Genomic DNA, 22461 nt, shown 5'->3' with positions numbered 1-22461 from the left:
TTTTTAAAGGAAATGTGTGACTTTATTCTGAAAGAGAGCAGCCGCCATGTTTACTTCCGGAGTAACTTCCTCTAGGCTAAGTCCTCATGTTGCTAACGGTCGAAAAAAATGTTTTTGAGAACAATTTACTTTTAATTTAATTTTTAATCATTGCTGCAAGTCGAAAAGGGGTTCGTGATTTTCTCTTCTTTTTACTATTAGAATTTGGGAAATAGCTTTCCATTTAACTACGTCTTTTTGTTACTTGAAGTCGTACTATGTAGCTGTATTAGGCTAATTGTGATATAGTTTTAGCTATTATGTGAATTTAACTTGGCAGACAGCTGTTAGCAAACTTTGAGCTGAATGGGACATTCAGGAGATATCACCTAAAGGTGGTTATTCCAGAATGATGACTGAAATGAAGACTTGGCCTTTGGTGAACGATATGAGGAAGTTAAAGATTTTTCACAAATGGAGGAGATTCCCTAAGAGATTTCTCAGATTGCCAAAACTTTAGGGAACAGTTCTTGGTAGTGAACATTGGCTAACGTTCCTCTTGAATTCAGTGAAGGTACCAAAGGGTCAAAACTTTAGAAAACGCTATCTTTATTTCTTCTTTATGATGGTGTTCCCTGGAAGTTACTCTATTTATACGCTTAAAAGAGCTTCCTCTGAATTTTATTGGAAATTATAGATTTTCAAACCTTTAGGGAAAATCTCTGGACATTGTTTTAGTTTAAGACATTTTCTAACCTATTGAAAACCTTCTCTTGATGATCTTTATTTGTGACAAGCTTTCTAGAGTTTTCCCTGCTTATATCCAATAAAGATGGAAATATTCCATCTGTTAAAAGGGAGTTTTTCCTCTCCACTGTCGCTACAAGCATGCTAAGTTTGAGGGATTGCTGAATGAGTCGATGCAATCACCTGTTTTTCCTTAGATAGAGAAGTTTGGATCAATTTGAATGGATGATCAGGTGAACTGTAAAGTGCCTTGAGATGACGTGTTGTGAATTGGCACTATAGAAATAAACTAAATTAAATCTATAAAAAATGTCCCCTGAATGTTACGTATTTAAAAACCCATTACACAGTCCTCCTGAAATTTCCTATAATAGTTTTACAATTTCTAATCTTTATGAAGATATTCGGTTTTTTTAAGTTTATTGAATTGGTTTTGCTCAGACAATTTTCTCTCTCAGTGGTGACAAAAATTTCTAAGAAGCTGTTGATAGGTTCTCTACAGTTTAAGGCCTTTACTGTCTTTGTTCATGAAGTATAAGGAACAGTGATTTATTCCTCCATTCTTTTAATGGTGGCTTCTGCAATTAACGTATACAAAGCCAGATCCAAGTTCAATAAAGTGGGATGACATAAAAAAAAAATGAAAAGGAGACATGTGAATAATTGATCTGATTTTAGTTAATGCCGAAAAATGTAGAAACACCAGAAACAAGAAGTTGCTCTAATTTCCCTCATCTCTTACAGCGATTTATAATCATGACGGATGACGACAAGATGGAGTGGGTTGAGACGACCGAGGAGGTTAATGAATCTGAGGAATGCGTCTCCCTGAAGAACAGCGATCCAACAGGTGAAGAGTCATAAATGTATTTTAATCTTTATGAAAAATTATATTTGCCTCTAAAAGCTTCTTAAATGTTGCATCTCTTTCTATATAAATTGGCAGATTTGGAGTCAACTGAAACATCACTCCAGAAATTGTTGAACGCTGTGGGGCAGGATGAAAGCGCTGAAGGACATGATGGCGTTTGTAAGCAAGCTAAATGCCCCCACAACACACACAGCACGTTTCTCTATCCTCGTGGGGAATTTAGGCTTCTGATGCAAAGCCTCTGTAACCATCAAATCTGTCTCTGTGCACGACTACGCCCGCCCCACGCAGAGGTTCGTTGCACACCTCAAAATTCTTGACTACGCGTCAGACGGTCGCAAACCCATGAAGACCTCAAGCGGAAGTGTGCAGACAAAAAGCAGCTGTGATTGGTCCTTGGTATGCCTTTCCGGCTGTCTCTGCGGTCGTCCTTCTCCATTCGGTGCAGGGGCGCGCCATTTTTAAAAACCGAGAAAGAACTACAAAGGACAACGTATGCGTCCTCCTTTGTCTTTTTGCCAACTCCATTAACAGAACCTGTTCCTCTTCGATGTCTAGCAACTCTAGATCCATCTCCGTGACCAGATACCTTGCAGATGCGCCATTGTTGTTTTGGAAGATAAACACTCCCGCCGGTGCCTCCAAAGTTCTAGTGAATCTAGGGCTGGGCGATAATTCAATAACGATATATATCGATCGATAGACGTGTGGCGCAATAGAAAAAAAGGGAGTCGATAAAAGTTCGATAAAGAAACGCAGTTTTCCTTCCTTCTCATTGTAGCCTAGCATGTAGGTTTATGCTAGTCACTACTTCCTCCCAACCAATCACAATTGCAGACCCAGGCACGCTGTCACAAAGCGCCGCCCTCTCAAACCACAACACAGAGCACATGAAGATGTCGCAGCAAGGAGAGGCGGAGGAAATTGTTCCAAAGAAAGGTTTTTGTAGTTCGCCAGTCTGGCAGTATTTCGGTCATGGGAATTCGGGAATTTCGGGAAAATATATATATTTTTTCAGCTCTGGGCAGTTTCCCACGTAGTTCTAACAATTGAGAGAAAAATGCTGAGGGGCCAGAAACTTCAAACTAATAACTCAGGTTAAAGCAGGAAACGGGGGCGGCGGCGGGCGGTCCATTTATTTATTTGTTATATTTATTTGGTCACTTTTCTGATCACTGTAGTTTATTCTTTGTCAGTATTTAATAACATAACTCAGGTCTCTTAAGTTATTTTTCTTTAAAACAATTCTGTTATGGTTAAAAAAGTTGGTTAAATAAAGATTTAATTCAAAGTCTGTGTTTGTGTTCTTTATTAAAATTAAATCATTTAGCAATATCATAAAACGTCCAGGCAGAGCTGCACATAAAATAGTTTAAAATCTTTTCAATAATTATCGATATCGATCAATATGCATTTTTTTTATCGATAAGCTTTTTTTCTATATCGCCCAGCCCTAAGTGACCATCCGCCAAACTTCTCACAAGTTCTCGAATAAGCTCCCCCTTGCACTTTTGCAGAAACCTGCTGTGCGTCCCTAGAAATTCCAGACCAGTGGTGCAGAAGCATACCAGCAAAACTGGTTCGCGACCAGACCCAAGCCACATTTGATGTGTGCGGCTGCAGAAGTATAATCTGCTCTTTACACTTAAGCCTAAAACAACATTTGTACCCATGGGGACCAGACATTGGTCCCCACTACAGCACTTGGTCCCCACATGCTAAGATTTATTGAAAACTGTCCCCACCATGTAATAAAAACACACACATAAACTTCTTTTCTCTTTCTTTCCTTTTATAATGAACAGTGATGTAATAGAGCTGTTGAACCTTGTGTTGCACAAGTCGTCCTAGGTTATCATCCATAACCATACCAGGTTTGGATGATAACCCAGTTATTTTATTTGCATGCGGAAATAATCTTTTATACGATTCTTCTGTAAGTGATACTGGTATTCATTCAATGACATTTTTTGTTTAGATTTTAGCCACACCAAAAAGCCTGACTTTAACTCCCTGTTTTTCTTTTTCTTACATTTCTAGGTTGCGAGGAATGTCTGCCTCTGTTTCAGGATCAGACTAACCCTGATCAGATTAATGGTCCATCATTTGTTCTTGACTTCCCTACAATCATGGGGGTACCACAGCGAGCTCTACTCACATTACCCTTTGGCCTGATGATCGGCAGATCTAGCATTCCCTGTGCAGGGGTAGGGGTGATAAATCAAGGACCAGCGCTCTCTCCAGGAATGCATTTTGGACCGTATGAGGGGGAGGTGACGACGAAAGAAAACGCAATGGCTAGTGACTTTTCCTGGGAGGTGAGTGCAAACGAATCAACGTTTTGTCATGCTACATGGCAGCATCACGCCATGACGAATGGAGCTAAATACTGATACAAAGCATTAATGATAAAGAAAACTAATACTTGAGAAAACATTGCTGATATCTTTCTGTTATGGTTTCATTGCAAGTCCAACATAGTCAATAATTCATCCAGCTGCTGCAAAACAAAACTGATTTTCATTTCAACTCTATGGTTTCATCAAAGGATCAGTCAGGTGGTTTTGAAACAATTAAGTTATACTTTCTAAGAGATTTTACCAGAAAATAAAATTTTTTGGTAAAATCTCATTTTTTTTATTTTTTTTTTGCATTGAACATAAGGCATCACCAAATATACAACTGGCTCAAAGAGCCTAAATGCAGGGTACTTAAAGCTACAGTGTGTAATAATTACAGGGATATACAGTCAGAAATGTAATATATTATACATAACTATTTTATTTTATCATCATCTACGGGCTCAGCCTCTTAACCTTAATATTTGCGTTGCCTTAGAATTCGTTATTTATAATTACATAGGAGCGGGTCTCGCAGCCATGGAGGCAGACATCTTTGCGCTACGGCAGCGCAGAGCCAACAAACTAGCGATTGCGAGATCGCCAAAACGTCACAACGATGTAGAAAAAAACCCGGGTATATTTATTATCCTAAGTCTACATGAAATCTATACCCTACACAGACTAATGAAATACTATCTGTAAAATTATCTATGTAAACAAACCTCATCACTTGAGAAGGTAGGTGATGCGGACGTCGTGGAAGACATTTTGTCCCGTAACGCTCGCCGTACTGTTGGGGGGGAGAAGCGGTGGGGGGGAGATGTTCATGTTGCTGCAGTTTGCAGTCTGACCGCTAGATAACGCTAAAGTTACACACTGTAGCTTTAATGTAATGTAATATTGATACTGCGTATCTATTAGAATAGAATGATAGAATAGAAAATCTATTTATTATCCCACAGTGGGAAAAATATTGATAGATTTGGAGTAGATGCTGCCAAATCTGTGGTGATGTATTGAAACTGCCCAAAATATGGACCCGAATCAAATAAAAAATTAGTGGAAAGCCTTTAAAATTGATGTTCAAGAAAAAAAGAAAAAAGCTTATCGATAAAAAAAAATGCTTATTGATCGATATCGATAATTATTGAAAAGATTTGAAACCATATTTTATGTGCAGCTCTGCCTGGACATTTTATGATATTGCTAAATGATTTAACTTTGATAAAGAACACAAACACAGAATTCCAATTAAATCTTTATTTAACTGACTTTTTTAACCATAACAGAATTGTTTTAAAGAAAAATAACTTAAGAGACCTGAGTTATGTTATTAAATACTGACAAAGAATAAACTAAAGTGACCAGAAACGTGACCAAAATAAATACATAAATAGAATACCCTATTTGGGTGGGAATAGTACACCACCAGCTTGTGGCAATTAAAAGATTTGCAGGACTAGGCTACCATGTAAACTCCACTCAACAAGAACAAAAACCCAAACAAAAATCAGTTCACCCTTTAGTCTAACATTTCTATGGGGTATTTTTTTCTCACCCCTATTATTCTAGAGGTGCTGCTGGCACCTCGTTATGGTTCAGCTTAGTTTCCTGCTTTAACATGAGTTATTAATTTGAAGTTGCTGGCCTCAGCATTTTTCTCTCAATTGTTAGAACTACATGGGAAACTGCCCAGAACTGAAAATATATATATATTTTTTCCGAAATTCCCGAAGATTCCTCGGAGGGCGATGCAGAGCCGCGCCAGGGCCTACACAGCTCGTACTCCTGCTGGTGTGAGCGGCTGAGATGATTTAAAAAAAAAAATGTTGGTTGTGTTATCAGACTTGGTTTTCACTGGTTCCCGACACATTTTACAGATGACTGTGGTTTGTTTTTTGTCCGACTTGCCATGACCGAAATACTGCCAAACTGGCGAAATACAAAAACTCTTCTTTGGAACAATTTCCTCCGCCTCTCCTTGCTGCGACAGCTTCATGTGCTCTGTGTTGTGGTTTGAGAGGGCGGCGCTTTGTGATGGAGTGCCTGGGTCCGCGATTGCAATTGGTTGGGAGGAAGTAGTGACTAGCATAAACCTACATGCTAGGCTACAATGAGAAGGAAGGAAAACAGCTTTACTTTATCGAACTTTTATCGACCCTCCTTTTTTCTATTGCGCCACGCGTCTATCGATCGATATATATATCGTTATTGAATTATCGCACAGCCCTATTCAAGATTCTCTTCACTCCGTTTGACAAAGCTTAAAATTGGCCAAAAGTTTTTTTTTGTCTTTGATTATATTTGCATCTATACCTGCCAAAGATGGTGGTTTTACAAACTATTTAGTTCATACAAGTCAGAATTATTTTTTTTAAGCAACAATGCTAAAAGCCAATTATAATTTTCTTTACTTGTAAGTTATGCATTACTGTGTTGATCTTAAGCAAGAGATCCCAATAAAATTGATTGTTAGAAATAAAATCAGGGAAAAATTTTTTTAAATATCAAGTTGAAAGTCAGTGTGTTAGTCTCATTCCTCTGTGTATCTTTTGCTTATTTGATTTCCAAATGTCCATTTGATTTTTATTTTAAACTGATACAGTGAGGAAAATTTGAACAGCTTGTTAGTTATCCAACTTGGAAATAATAGAGGGGTCTGAAATTGTCATCGTAGGTACATGTCCACTCTGAGAAACATAATCTGAAAAGAAAAATCCAGAAATCACAATGTATAATTTTATAAATATTTGTATGATACAGCTACAGATAAATGTGTGAACACCTGAAAAAAATCAATGTTAATATGTGGTACAGTAGCCTTTGTATGCAATTACAGAAGTCAGACTTTTCCTGTAGTTTTTCACCAGGTTTGCACACACTACAGGAGGGATTTTGGCCCACTCCTCCACATAAATCTTCTCTAGATCAGTCAGGTTTCTGGACTGTTGCTGAGAAACACAGAGATTTGCTCCGCATATCCATCTGGAAACCTTCCGTTGAAGTAATTTTGGGAAGGGCCGAAAATACTGGTTAGCTGATTGGCCTATGTTGGTGATAGACGGGCCAAATAAACCAATCAGATCAACGAAGCATATGACGTACTAACAGAGCGACGACGAAAACACAACCACAAGCCAGGCTACTCTTGCCAAAACCAGTCGGGAGAAGAGCAAAAACATCTTTTCTTCTGAGAAAAGCCTCCAGAGCAGTGTTTTGCTCTTCTTTCAGTGAAGAAATACTCTGTAATTCCGATAAAACTTGCTCGATAGCCACGCTAACGCTAGTTTCATCGGCTGAACCCGCCATGTTCTTTAGACTGAACTGTCGCGCTTGTCGTTGCGTCACACCTCAACCCGCATCAAAGCCAACGCTGATTGGACGTTCGTTTGGTGAACGGCTCCAAATTTTCTTTAACGCAGAGTCTCCAGACTGATTAGCGAGTGAAACATTGAAAGCTCGCGAGATCAGGATGGTCTCACGCGGCTAGAAGCTTTATATAGTAGCCCAAAAACTTGTTTTGGCTTAGAAATCATGCAAATTGAACCAGAAGAACGAGTCCAACCCTTAGGAATGGGGAGTCGTTTTGTGTTCTTTGTTAGCCTGCAATGCCTGATACTGGGCTATGCCTCTGAAAGGGGGGTTGTTAGGGGAAATTGTTGGCTTGGCTGCCCAGGAGAGATGTTTTGTCTCCTTCCTTCACACCCCTCTCAAACCACCTGTCTTCTTTGTCCAAAATGTGAACATTCTGGTCCTCAAATGAGTGTCCCCTCTCCTTTGATGTCTTTCTTCTTCTTTCTTTGTGCTTCCCCTCTGTTTTTTTTTTTAGGGACATGAGATTGACAGTCATTTTCAGCTTCTTCCATTTTCTAATTATCGCTCCAACTGTGGACCTTTTTTCACCAAGCTGCCTGGACATTTCCCTGTAGCCCTTTCCAGCCTTGTGGAGGTTTACAATTGTGTCTCTAGTGTCTTTGGACAGCTCTTTGTCCATGTTAGTAGTTGGGTTCTCGCTGATTGTATGGGGTGGACAGGTGTCTTTATGCAGCTACCGATCTCAAACAGGTTAATCTAATTTAGGATAATAAATGGAGTGGAAATGGATATTTTGAAGGCAGACTAACAGGTCTTTTAGGGTCAGAATTCTAACTGATAGCTGTTCAAATACTTATTTGCAGCTGTATCATACAAATAAATAGTTAAATAATCATATATTGTGATTTCTGAATTTTTTTTAATCATGTCTCTCACAGTGGACACGCACCTACAAAGAAAATTTCAGACCTTTTTCCATGATTTCTAAGTGGGAGAACTTGCAAAATAACAGGAAATTCAAATACTTATTTTCCTCACTGTACAAAAAAAGCTTTTCTCTTTCTTTGTCAAAAGAGAACAAATGAAATCCACCTACTTTTAATACCTTTACTGAGATTTCTGTGAATAGCAGGCCTTCTTTTGTCAAGAAAATACATTTTATTCTGGACTAAAGCAACAATGGTATTCCTTTGGTGGTCTTGTGAAGTAAATGCCCATAATTCCTTTTATAGAAAATTATTTTACTTTTTTCTGATTTTAAATTAATTTAATTTCACGTCAGTCAAAATAGAAAACAAAACTTCCCTCATGACACAGAATAAAGAAACTTTTTTTGTATTTGAATTGAATTTTTTTTGTTTTTCAGATTTACAAAGAAGACGATCAGTACGAGTACGTAGATGCCACCAATGACTTGTATTCAAACTGGATGAGGTAAAGACTTTTTACGGTTTCATGTTAGTAAAAACAAAATAAACTTCTCAAAATCGACCCGTTTGCTAGCGACCGTTTTTTAAAGCGTTTTCAACTAACAATAACCACCAAGTTCATTTTATGGACCCAGTGAGCACCAAAGCACAATAAACACAGATATAGCAGCATTTTAAAAATGTAAACATGACAAAGCAGCCACAACAACCTACTACCTTTGAAGGCAGCTAGAAGCCGTGTTATAAATCCAATCTTCAATTGTTTATTCTCCATTCGTCCATAAGGGTCCACAGATTAAGAGTAATCCAGGATATTTATAATAAAAACATTCCATAATGAGAAAATCGCCACAAAACGTCTGTTTTTTGACATCAGAAAAGTTAGCTGGTCAAAGCTAATGCTTAGGACCTTGCTAATAAGACTTCCTTCCTCAAACATTTTCTGCAATGTTTGGTATGTTTTTTTTTTTTTACATCGTCTTCCCACCTATAAGACAAAAGTGTTCACATCTTTGTATGACTTGATTTTAGTCAGAGACAGCTGATGAGGTCTCACAAGCTCCTTCTTGCCTAGTAGATATTCGCTAAATGAAAGGTTTTATATTCTTATATTTTTTTTTATTAGGGATGGAACGGTTTTTGAAAACTGTCCGAACCGTTCAGTTCGACTGTCTCGGTTCGGTTCCCGTGTAGCGTTCGGTTCATGCGCTGCTCCTTTTTCTCATAGGCGAAGCGATTACACTCCAGAGCAGAAGGTGGCGGTACTCCGACTAGTAGTAAACAAGAAGAAGAAGAAGCCAAGCAGCGTAGCCGGGTGTAACAGAAAAACATCAGTTGTTGTGGAGAATTGTGTGGGTATGGCGAGTGGGAAAGAACAGGAGTTGGAAGACGCGCCAGCAGCACTTTATAGGTCTGCTGTATGGGAGCGCTTTGCATTTAGAGTGACCTACGATGACGGCGGAAAGAAAGTTGTGGATAAAAGTGAAACAGTGTGCAAGCATTGTGCAACACGTTTTGTTTATGCTAACAGCAACACGACCAACATGTCATGCTAATCCCGAAATCCCTCATACTCCATCAGCGCTCCGCCCCGCTGCGCTCCAGACCGCCTGCTCAAAGCAAAGCCTACAGCCTCCACTGTGGCTCCCGTCCGCTCCGCTCTGAGTTCCTTGGAGATCGTAGAGGGCATGCGCCAGATGATTAAATTCAAAGCAGCAAAACATACGGAAATGATCCACGGTTTCCGCGGATCATTAAAAATAGTTACAATTCATTAATCTTTTAGGATTTTTTCATTAATTTCATACATTTAAATTTTCTCATAAATTTTTATAATTTTTATTACATTTTTTATTTTTCGGTGTAACAATAAACATATACCGAACCGAAAACCGTGACCACGAAACCGTGAACCGAACCGTGGATTTTGTGAACCGTTCCACCCCTAATATATATATATACACTATATTGCCAAAAGTATTTGCTCACCTGCCTTGACTCACATATGAGCTTAAGTGACATCCCGTTCCTAATCCATAGGGTTCAATATGACGTCGGTCCACCCTTTGCAGCTAGAACAGCTTCAACTCTTCTGGGAAGGCTGTCCACAAGGTTTAGGAGTGTGTTTATGGGAATTTTTGACCATTCTTCCAGAAGCGCATTTGTGAGGTCGCACACTGATGTTGGACGAGAAGGCCTGGCTCTCAGTCTCCGCTCTAATTCATCCCAAAGGTGTTCTATCGGGTTGAGGTCAGGACTCTGTGCAGGCCAGTCAAGTTCATCCACACCAGACTCTGTCATCCATGTCTTTATGGACCTTGCTTTGTGCACTGGTGCACAGTCATGTTGGAAGAGGAAGGGGCCAGCTCCAAACTGTTCCCACAAAGTTGGGAGCATGGAATTGTCCAAAATGTCTTGGTATGCTGAAGCATTCAGAGTTCCTTTCACTGGAACTAAGGGGCCAAGCCCAGCTCCTGAAAAACAACCCCACACCATAATCCCCCCCTCCACCAAACTTTACACTTGGCACAATGCAGTCAGACAAGTACCGTTCTCCTGGCAACCGCCAAACCCAGACCCGTCCATCAGATTGCCAGATGGAGAAGCGCGATTCGTCACTCCAGAGAACGCGTCTCCACTGCTCTAGAGTCCAGTGGCGGCGTGCTTTACACCACCGCATCCGACGCTTTGCATTGCACTTGGTGATGTATGGCTTGGATGCAGCTGCTCGACCATGGAAACCCATTCCATGAAGCTCTCTGCGCACTGTTCTTGAGCTAATCTGAAGGCCACATGAAGTTTGGAGGTCTGTAGTGATTGACTCTGCAGAAAGTTGGCGACCTCTTCGCACTATGCGCGTCAGCATCCGCTGACCCCGCTCCGTCAGTTTACGTGGCCTACCACTTCGTGGCTGAGTTGCTGTCGTTCCCAAACACTTCCATTTTCTTATAATACAGCTGACAGTTGACTGTGGAATATTTAGGAGCGAGGAAATTTCACGACTGGATTTGTTGCACAGGTGGCATCCTATCACAGTTCCACGCTGGAATTCACTGAGCTCCTGAGAGCGACCCATTCTTTCACAAATGTTTGTAAAAACAGTCTGCATGCCTAGGTGCTTGAATTTATACACCTGTGGCCATGGAAGTGATTGGAACACCTGATTCCAATAATTTGGATGGGTGAGCAAATACTTTTGGCAATATAGTGTATATATATATATATATGCCAGTCAATCTTCAGATGAAAATGGAAAAAAAGTGGTAAAACTGTTGTAGCTAGAGGACACTATTTTTATTTATATTTTCAAAAAACAAGAAGGTGGTAGCTTTCAAATGATGTATCACACATCTAGTTTGGGCTGACAGTTGACCTTTGATGACCTCTAGAAACATGTCTTTATATCTTAAAAATGGTAGCAGCACAAACAAACATTTTTGCTGCACAATCCAGCACAAACGTTTGACACAATTTTGTCTGATATGAAGAAGGTGGGGGGGCTATCTTCACTCAGGTCCTGAAATTAGGAGTAAAGCCAGAGCCCAGTGAGGGTCTATTCAACTGAAATAGTATCCCTAGTATTTTTTGGTAACAAATTTATATCTTATGGGAACGAATTATCTTTTTGTGGGAACAAATTAGTATTTAGTGCGCACACTTTCTTTTTTAATCCCATGTCAGTTCCGTCTCCGTATAAACCAGAAGGGTGTAAAGTTATTTTTTTGCAATTTGCAAGCAAGAAAATATACAAATTTCTAATTTTGATACATTTTATGAGATCATAAACATATGCTAATGTGACTAGCTGAAAAAAAGCAAGTGGATACAGAGATTTTTATCTGCACCGTTATATAATTACATATAATTCCACGTGAACCTCTTTTCTCAAGTGTTGTTTCTGCAGCCAGAGCTGCTAATGGGCCTGTTTGCCGTCTGCAGAGTGACGTCACAGTTGAAATAGAATACAGAGGGTTGGGGCCATTTCCCTCACTAATCTCAAAATAAACTTTAAGTCCAATTCTGGAGTCAGGATCCCAGGATTTCTTACTTTACTTGTTTTTTCTGATGCCAAGTGTCTCAAACCAAAGTAGAAATTAATTCTGCCAAGGGGTTTAAATAAGTTTAAAACATTTTAACTGAGCTTTTCTTTTTGCTTAGGTATGTAAACTTTGCGCGGAACAAAGACGAGGCCAACCTGGTGGCAGTCCAGTGCAAAGGCAGCGTCCTGTTCCACTGCTGTCGCTCCATACAGACTGGAGACGAGCTCACAGTGTGGCCCAGCAGCAAACTGCTCGCTCATTTCAGTTCAGATTGGACCAAGATGTTGTCTTTGAAGATGAACAGAACAGGTTAGCTTTTACTACATTTGTCACAAAATTAGATTTTCTGTTTAAATTCCTGTCACATTTCCAATTTTTCCCTGGCATTGCAGTGAACGGCGATTCCACTTCGTCTCCGATTTACCTGTGCTCCAACTGTCTTCTCTCTTTCACAACGGAGAGCTTCCTCCTCCGACACATAGAACTCTTCCACTCTGAGCCTGACGCTGAAAATGCAGAAGAAAACCACGCCTCCGTAGACGAGCCTGCAGCCTCCCCGCTGCAGCTCGTCGACGGGATTAAATCCAAAACATGCGACGACTGCGGGAAAGTTTTTAAACAAGTCCCCTACCTCAGGAAGCACCAGCAGTGCGTGCATTCCAACAAGCGGCCTTACTGCTGCTCACATTGCAGGAGAAGCTTCAGCCGGGCGTACGGTTTGCTCAGACACCAGAGCATTCATAGAAAAACCGCAGCTACGAAAAGATTGGCCCCTCGGAACTCGGCGCTGAAAGCAGAACTTTCTAACAGGACTGAAGCAGCCGCGTCTGAGCAGATGAAAGAAATCGACTCTGATTGTTTACAAGCGAACGCGGATATCGGTGCCGAGACTCCGTCTGCTGAAGAGGCAGAAACACACCAGCTGGATAGTTCAGTTTGTGGAAATATCTTCACGAACGAAGAGCAACTCCAGAAGCACAAGAAGACTGTTGACGAGGATTCACGCACTTATGTCTGCTCTGTGTGCCAGAAATGCTTCGGCAAGGAGAACGAGCTGCGCAGGCACCTGCCCAGTCACCAGAGGGAAAATGAAGAGGATGCAGAGGACCCCTCCGCAAAGCCGTTTAGCTGCGGAGAGTGTTGGCTGGCTTTCTCTTCTGTGGACGCCTTGCAGCTGCACATAACGGAGCTGCACTCGCAGGGAGCGGATGCCGAGAATCAAGAAGAGTGTTCGGCTGCTGCAGAAACCAGAGACTCCACCTTAAACCGGGCCCCTCTGAGGCCTCAGCGTCTCAAAGCCAGATCCAAAGTTTCTGCCCTCACCAAACTCGTCGCACCTAAACGCAAAGCATCCAAAGAGCCGGGGGCCTCGGCGGTCAGCGGCGCGAAAACGGTGAAATACAAGTGGTTTAGCTGCAGCCGCTGCAGGCAAACCTACGGGAACCCAGAGGATCTCAAAGCACATGTTTGCTCTTTGAAGCAGCTGAAGTGTGGGGAGTGCAGAGCTGCTTTTACTACTTCTGATCTGCTCAGGAGACACAAGCAGGTAGAGCACGGAAGAGCACAATCTTTCTGTTGCGACTCCTGCGATAAAAGATTCTCCACGTCGGCGAAGCTGAAACAGCACCAGAAGAAGAAATCCTGCCAGAAGTACCACTGCACCGCCGAGCTTTTCCCCTGCTCCTTCTGCCAGTTCTCCTTCACCATGAAGAGCTACCTGATCAAACACATCAAGCGGCACCACCCCATGGAGCTTCTGTCCAGCTGCAGCTCAGACAGCCCGGCGGAGCGGCCGGAGTACGCATGCCAGCACTGCGGGGCGAGCTGCCCGGACGCAGAAGGTCTCAGATCTCACATATGCATCCAGCAGGTGAAGGTTTTGTATTTGTGCACCGAATGCGGGAAGAGCTTCACAAACCACTACGGCCTGAAGCAGCACCAGCGCATTCACACGGGCGAGAAGCCGTACAGCTGCAGCCACTGCGGCAAGAGCTTCTCCTACGTGGGCCAGCTCAACGTGCACCTGAGGACTCACACCGGGGAGAAACCCTTCCTCTGCCCCCACTGCGGCGAGAGCTTCCGCCAGTCCGGGGATCTGAAGCGACACGAGAGGAAGCACACGGGCGTGAGGCCGCACACGTGCCCCGAGTGCGGCAAGAGCTTCAGCCGCCCGCAGAGCCTCAAGGCTCACCTGCTGCTGCATCAGGGAGAGAGACCGTTCAAATGCAGCCAGTGTGGGAAGAGCTTTTCCAGGAACTATCACCTCAGGAGGCACCATCAGAAGATGCACACGTAGAAACCCATTAGCAGGACTCATCATGGTGAAAGCGCTTAAATTACCTGAGGTCTGCACTAAATGACTTGACAGATGGCTGTAATGTGAAGGCTGTTCTGGAAGCTTCCGGTTTGCCGCCTTTATTTATTTGAGTTTTTTTATTTATTTGAGTAATTTAGTTTAGAAAGTTTTTCACTTTGTGCAATGCTTTTCTTTCATAACAGCCCCGCAGCATCATGCTGCTGCCGCCGTGCTTTATATTACAGTTCTCCAAAGCCTCACCCAGAATCATCCAAACATACAGTAAATCTCACCCTTTATTTTCTTTGTTGAAGAGACGAGACCATAGCTACGGAAGAGGATTAGGGCCACTGAAAAATAAAAGGTTAACTGATTTTTAAATTTTATTACAGTTTAACATGGGGAAAAAAGTCAGAATTCTGACTTTTTTTTCTCAGAATTCTGACTATTTTCCCATATTAAACTGAAATAAAATGTAAAAATCAGTTAACCTTTTTTTTTTTTCCCACTGGCCCCAATTCTAAGCTGTACATAGCTGATAATTTCAAAACCTTTTTTCCTTTTAATGTGACTCATATTCTGCTCATTTCAGCGCAAAACATGTTGAAAAATTCTGAAAGATGCAACAACGTTGTTCATAAATGCTCGCCACCTTGTTTAAAATGAATACTTTCTCAGGTAGGTTCTCTTCTCCTGACTGATACGAAGCCTACCTGATGGGCTAATTGCCCAACGCCACCACCTTCTGAACTTCAGCCACCTTCTTTGTTTCCTTTCCTTCACTAATGGACAGTTTCCTTAATCCATTAATCTCATTAATCATGGCAAAAATGACCAGAGTCATCTGCATTAATCAGTTTTTTTCAAGTAAAGAAAGACAGGAAACAACGTAGATGGGTGAAGTTCAGGAGTTTTTGAAGTTTGCTATAAAGCCCATTAGGGAGCGAAACAAAAATGTTCCAATTGTTAGACAATAAAGGGATATAAAATGTGCAGCAGGAGGCTAGGAAAGCTTAAGGTTATGTTAAACTAGAGTAGGGGTACCCAGTCCAGTCCTCAAGGGCGACCATCTTTAATTTTGGGTACATTTCTTATCAAACCCGTCTGCATCACATAAATGACTCGTTAAAAGGCCTCTGCAGAGCAGAATGACTGAACGCTCATGAGAAAATATCTAAAAGTTTATGAATGGCAAAGGCTGTTAATGACATAAAAGGACAGCCAAACATTTTATGTTCCGCAGATTCAGTACGATAAGGTGGCTGTCGCTTAGAGCCACCTTAAAAAAAGCAGCTCGCACTAAAACTTGGTCAGTCTGCTTTCCTTTCATTTAAGGCTGTTCTGGTCTTCATCATTTTTTATAAATAAGTAGATCTTCAGACATATTTTTCCTAAAAAAATCCAACAATATGATTAGCACTAAAGACGAGCAACCAGGTTAACTGTAGTGACACTGTACAGAAAATTAATCACAATAATTAAGAAAAAAACATTGAAATTAGTCAAATTTCTATTTGGAGCATCTTTCATGTTTCTCTACATCCTCAGTGTTTTCTCTTGTCAAAGTCAATATTGTCTGAACTAAACCAACCTTGAAGATATAAGTTATTTATTTACAAAATTCACTTTATTTTTCAGAGAAATAGAAAAAAACCGACATTCGGATTTTGTCACATTTGAAATAAAAACACAAATGCTCATCACTGTTGACCATTTATTCCACAAAACATACAATGCAAAGCGTGTGCACTGTACAAGCCTTAATAATTATGAAAATAGTCATAACCATGCCTGTTTTTTTCTTTTCTTTTTAGTAAGTAATCCTAGATTTGTTTTAATGACCATCCTGATCTACTGGTTTTCAACACGACGGAACAACTTTGTCTAGTCGATCAACTTTTACTTTTGTCCTTTTTTCTTTTTTTTCTTCATCGACTACATTATAAATACGCAAATTGAAAATATTGAAGTCCGACCTGAACTATACAAACATACTGCAATGACAGGTGACTGGTTTAAACTGTGCATTTAACCCAAACAGGTAGAAACCTGGCAGTGTTTTTCCATGTGCTACACGCGGGGGTGTCAGGTGGAGCTGCTGGTTCCAGACTAAAACTTGGCTGCTGGTAATGACTTTAAAAAAAAAAAAGGAAAAGATCTCAGTCCAGGTTATGGTTTAGGTATCGGTAGCTCCAGTTGCACAAGTCCTCACCGTCCGTATGAAGGGAAAACCAGAGGACTGTTACTCGTGGCACAGGAGGTGCGGGTTTGTTTATTTCAGTCCTTTTTTTCTAAAGACTTGAGGGATGAAACCAGAGGAATGATCTCTCCTTGGTGGGATTTAGTGTGTAGAAAATACACAAACACTTCAGGAAGGTAGGCAGCAAGGTTAGGTAACAAGACCCCTAAAAAGAAGGTAACTGTTACTACGAAGAAAGAAAAAAAATAATCAGTTTCCATTCACGTACGGCGCCGTCAGTGCAATCTCCTCCCTTCTTCTCGCGTTATGTAAAATATACAACCTTCCACTCCTGGTTTATATTATGTTAAATGTTTTCCACATTAATTAATTTTTACAAACCAAACTTAAAAACACGGCATCACATCTGTACAAAAACAGGTGGGTCACAAACCAGGTAAACCAAAAAAAAAAAAAAAAGGTTTTTGGCAATTAAAAGCAACAGCTTGGTCTGTCACAAGACGACAAATTATACTGGAAAAATTAAAAAAAATACAGGAAAAACAGGAAAGGTACATTTAGAGCTCAACAGAGTCTGTTTTAGTGCTGTTTCAATAAATGTTAAAGGAAAAAAAAAAGGTTTAAATGGCCAAAAAACACGGAGTGTGACCGGGCTCACGTTGGAGACAGAAGATATCCTGCAGTTCAGTTCGTCAGCTGAAGTTTATATGGAATGAAAAAAGGCTTTTATAAGGGTTCAGATTTTAGCTCCTCCACCATAACCTCCAGATCAGCCACCTGTAAGAGAGGAGAGAAGAAAGCTTAGCGACATCAGCTGAAGGTTTCAACTAAACAACAATGGCAGCCAGATTAAACTAAACATCTTCATTGTGTTTGGCTTTTTTAAGTAACCGCCTGTTTGGGATTGTTCTTATTTTAAGGGTATCTAACTAAAGCAGAGGAAATTTTCTACTTTTACTGGCTTATTTAAATAGATTTTATTAGATATTTATATTCCTGGGAAGTTTTTACCCAAACGTTACCTGTTCCTGAAGTTGTCCTGACTCCTCTTTCAGGAGAGACGCCTCGGCTCCGACCTGCGCGCAGCGCTCCGTCTCCTTCTTCAGATACTCGATCTCCCTGTAGGAGAAGTCACAGCAAAGCTTCATGAACAAAAGAAAAATATGCACAAAGCTTTAAAATGGTTGACAAGTTGCATAATCTCATTTTTTGCATTTTAAAATTCCAATGTTTTATAAAAGCATAAAGTGGGAAAAGCAATCTGTCTCTAAATGTTTATAGTTTCTCTAATGCCACAAATATTGGCCTCCCAGATACTTTCCTATACAGTGTAATATTTCCATTTGAATATTTTTGAATTTATGAAATTTAACATTTTCTCTCAGTTTTTAAAACTTTTTTTTTTTTTTGAAGATATTTTTTAAGGGTTTATTTTCTCTCACAATGTGCTTAAACTGACTTTGGGTTCAGCATTTGGGAAACTTCTATTCTGATATTTTCTGCTTCCTTAAAATATACAAAATGTATAATGCTGAAAAATCTGGGGAGGATTTTCCTAAATCTGAACTTTTGAAAATTGAACACTATTCTAAAATTTCACAAAAGTCTTAATAATATGAGTAAATTAACAATCAACCATATGCAGCTAAAGAATGCTGCATCTAGATTAAAAACCAACAGTGAAATTAAAGGTTTGCTTAGTTGGGATTTTGTCTCAATTTTAATGTACAAACGGGTTAAAAAAAAAAAAAGTTGTGGAAACAAAAGTACAATTAATGTTGACAAGAAAATCAGAATAAAACTTTTTTTTTTTTTTCCCCTGGAATTTAAATTTCTATTTATTTATCAAAGTAGTTAGTACAGTTTTTTCTACAGTCAGGATCAAAGCTGATCATCTAAACTTTATGACGGAGTATTAGGGCCAGGTTAGAGATATTTTTTATTTTTAGAATAAAGTCGTAACATTACAAGAACAAAGTTATATTACGAAAATGAAGTCATCATACCACAATCTGTTTCAGAAAGAAAGCTTGGAGCTCCGACCAGCATATGAGTCCACCTTGACCTCTCCAAACTGAAGCTTGAAAGATTTCCTTATTTGGCAAACCAGAGCCAAAGTATAACTTCACATGATGCTCCACATTCCTCATTTTAGGGAAGGCAGTGCTTCTTGTAGGAATTGTCATAAAATACAACTTGTTTCTCTTAATTTTAGGACTTGATTCTCCAAATTTTATGAATATTCTTTTGACTTTATTTTCTTGTAATTTTATGACTTCATTCTCGTTGCGTCTTTATTCTCAGAATATTACTTTATTCGCATAATTTTTATGACTTGATTCTCGTAATTGTACGACTATCCTTGTGACTTTTTTTCTCGTAATTTTATGACTTCATTCTCTTTGCAACGATATTCTCAGAATATTACGACTTTATTCACATAATTTTGACTTTATTCTCGTAATTTTACGACTAGTCGCATAATTTTATGACTATTATTGATGCGACTTTATTCTCAGAATATTACGACTTTATCCTCATAATTTTTACGACTTGATTCTCGTAATTTTACGACTATTCTTGTAATTTTAGGACTATCCTTGTGACTTTTTCTCATAATTTTATGACTTCATTCCCTCTGCAACGATATTCTCAGAATATTACGACTTTATTCTTGTAATTTTATTACTTCATTCTCGTTGCGTCTTTATTCTCAGAACATTACTTTATTCGCATAATTTTTATGACTTGATTCTCGTAATTGTACGACTATCCTTGTGACTTTTTTTCTCGTAATTTTATGACTTCATTCTCTTTGCAACGATATTCTCAGAATATTACGACTTTATTCACATAATTTTGACTTTATTCTCGTAATTTTACGACTAGTCGCATAATTTTATGACTATTATTGATGCGACTTTATTCTCAGAATATTACGACTTTATCCTCATAATTTTACGACTATTCTTGTAATTTTAGGACTATCCTTGTGACTTTTTTTCTCATAATTTTATGACTTCATTCTCTCTGCAACGATATTCTCAGAATATTACGACTTTATTTAAATAATTTTGACTTTATTCTTGTAATTTTACAACTAGTCTCATAATTTTATGACAATTATTCATGCGACTTTATTCTCAGAATATTACGACTTTATTCGCATAATTTTTACGACTTGATTCTCGTAATTTTACGACTATTCTTGTAATTTTAGGACTATCCTTGTGACTTTTTTCTCATAATTTTATGACTTCATTCTCTCTGCAACGATATTCTCAGAATATTACGACTTTATTCTTGTAATTTTATTACTTCATTCTTGTTGCGTCTTTATTCTCAGAACATTACTTTATTCGCATAATTTTTATGACTTGATTCTCGTAATTGTACGACTATCCTTGTGACTTTTTTTCTCGTAATTTTATGACTTCATTCTCTTTGCAACGATATTCTCAGAATATTACGACTTTATTCACATAATTTTGACTTTATTCTCGTAATTTTACGAATAGTCGCATAATTTTATGACTATTATTGATGCGACTTTATTCTCAGAATATTACGACTTTATCCTCATAATTTTACGACTATTCTTGTAATTTTAGGACTATCCTTGTGACTTTTTTCTCATAATTTTATGACTTCATTCTCTCTGCAACGTTATTCTCAGAATATTACGACTTTATTTAAATAATTTTGACTTTATTCTTGTAATTTTACGACTAGTCTCATAATTTTATGACAATTATTCATGCGACTTTATTCTCAGAATATTACGACTTTATTCGCATAATTTTTACGACTTGATTCTCGTAATTTTACGACTATTCTTGTAATTTTAGGACTATCCTTGTGACTTTTTTTCTCATAATTTTATGACTTCATTCCCTCTGCAACGATATTCTCAGAATATTACGACTTTATTCTTGTAATTTTATTACTTCATTCTTGTTGCGTCTTTATTCTCAGAATATTACTTTATTCGCATAATTTTTATGACTTGATTCTCGTAATTGTACGACTATCCTTGTGACTTTTTTTCTCGTAATTTTATGACTTCATTCTCTTTGCAACGATATTCTCAGAATATTACGACTTTATTCACATAATTTTGACTTTATTCTCGTAATTTTACGACTAGTCGCATAATTTTATGACTATTATTGATGCGACTTTATTCTCAGAATATTACGACTTTATCCTCATAATTTTACGACTATTCTTGTAATTTTAGGACTATCCTTGTGACTTTTTTTCTCATAATTTTATGACTTCATTCTCTCTGCAACGATATTCTCAGAATATTACGACTTTATTTAAATAATTTTGACTTTATTCTTGTAATTTTACAACTAGTCTCATAATTTTATGACAATTATTCATGCGACTTTATTCTCAGAATATTACGACTTTATTCGCATAATTTTTACGACTTGATTCTCGTAATTTTACGACTATTCTTGTAATTTTAGGACTATCCTTGTGACTTTTTCTCATAATTTTATGACTTCATTCCCTCTGCAACGATATTCTCAGAATATTACGACTTTATTCTTGTAATTTTATTACTTCATTCTCGTTGCGTCTTTATTCTCAGAACATTACTTTATTCGCATAATTTTTATGACTTGATTCTCGTAATTGTACGACTATCCTTGTGACTTTTTTTCTCGTAATTTTATGACTTCATTCTCTTTGCAACGATATTCTCAGAATATTACGACTTTATTCACATAATTTTGACTTTATTCTCGTAATTTTACGACTAGTCGCATAATTTTATGACTATTATTGATGCGACTTTATTCTCAGAATATTACGACTTTATCCTCATAATTTTACGACTATTCTTGTAATTTTAGGACTATCCTTGTGACTTTTTTTCTCATAATTTTATGACTTCATTCTCTCTGCAACGATATTCTCAGAATATTACGACTTTATTTAAATAATTTTGACTTTATTCTTGTAATTTTACAACTAGTCTCATAATTTTATGACAAGTATTCATGCGACTTTATTCTCAGAATATTACGACTTTATTCGCATAATTTTTACGACTTGATTCTCGTAATTTTACGACTATTCTTGTAATTTTAGGACTATCCTTGTGACTTTTTTCTCATAATTTTATGACTTCATTCTCTCTGCAACGATATTCTCAGAATATTACGACTTTATTCTTGTAATTTTATTACTTCATTCTTGTTGCGTCTTTATTCTCAGAACATTACTTTATTCGCATAATTTTTATGACTTGATTCTCGTAATTGTACGACTATCCTTGTGACTTTTTTTCTCGTAATTTTATGACTTCATTCTCTTTGCAACGATATTCTCAGAATATTACGACTTTATTCACATAATTTTGACTTTATTCTCGTAATTTTACGAATAGTCGCATAATTTTATGACTATTATTGATGCGACTTTATTCTCAGAATATTACGACTTTATCCTCATAATTTTACGACTATTCTTGTAATTTTAGGACTATCCTTGTGACTTTTTTCTCATAATTTTATGACTTCATTCTCTCTGCAACGTTATTCTCAGAATATTACGACTTTATTTAAATAATTTTGACTTTATTCTTGTAATTTTACGACTAGTCTCATAATTTTATGACAATTATTCATGCGACTTTATTCTCAGAATATTACGACTTTATTCGCATAATTTTTACGACTTGATTCTCGTAATTTTACGACTATTCTTGTAATTTTAGGACTATCC

General features: G+C 38.3%; 2 protein-coding genes across 2 annotated transcripts in view; one reads left to right on the top strand and one right to left on the bottom strand.

Annotated features, from left to right (window-relative positions):
* The first annotated feature begins 48 nt into the window (after window positions 1-48).
* prdm9 (PR domain containing 9) lies at window positions 49-14647 on the top strand. Its single transcript, XM_038296882.1, has 7 exons — window positions 49-170; window positions 1471-1576; window positions 1673-1756; window positions 3638-3915; window positions 8621-8688; window positions 12342-12532; window positions 12616-14647. The coding sequence occupies exons 2-7, from the start codon at window positions 1483-1485 to the stop codon at window positions 14517-14519; spliced, it is 2619 nt and encodes an 872-aa protein (XP_038152810.1). The 5' UTR covers window positions 49-170; window positions 1471-1482; the 3' UTR covers window positions 14520-14647.
* A 1572-nt stretch (window positions 14648-16219) lies between these two features.
* The window catches only part of ppp1r9bb (protein phosphatase 1, regulatory subunit 9Bb), a 60789-nt gene continuing 54547 nt past the window's right edge, over window positions 16220-22461 (bottom strand). The window contains exons 9-10 of the mRNA XM_038296932.1: window positions 17742-17838; window positions 16220-17496 (exon numbers count right to left, since the gene is read on the bottom strand). Of these exons, the coding sequence (XP_038152860.1) occupies window positions 17446-17496; window positions 17742-17838 (148 nt within the window). The 3' untranslated portion in view covers window positions 16220-17445. The remainder of the gene's footprint in view (window positions 17497-17741; window positions 17839-22461) is intronic.

Source organism: Cyprinodon tularosa, unplaced genomic scaffold (assembly GCF_016077235.1).
Source record: "Cyprinodon tularosa strain WSP-4 unplaced genomic scaffold, ASM1607723v1 ctg38, whole genome shotgun sequence".
NCBI classification, from domain to species: Eukaryota; Metazoa; Chordata; class Actinopteri; order Cyprinodontiformes; family Cyprinodontidae; genus Cyprinodon; species Cyprinodon tularosa.
The sequence above is the reverse complement of the archived record's forward strand: the minus strand, read 5'-3'. Positions and strand labels throughout refer to the sequence as shown.

Excerpts from the sequence above, each read along its gene's own strand:
- prdm9 (XM_038296882.1), top strand. The coding sequence starts at position 1,483 with ATGACGGATGACGACAAGATGGAGTGGGTTGAGACGACCGAGGAGGTT. Across the intron at positions 1,757-3,637 it reads TGAAGGACATGATGGCGTTT|GTTGCGAGGAATGTCTGCCT; the intron begins GTAAGCAAGCTA and ends TTACATTTCTAG. Across the intron at positions 8,689-12,341 it reads TTGTATTCAAACTGGATGAG|GTATGTAAACTTTGCGCGGA; the intron begins GTAAAGACTTTT and ends CTTTTTGCTTAG.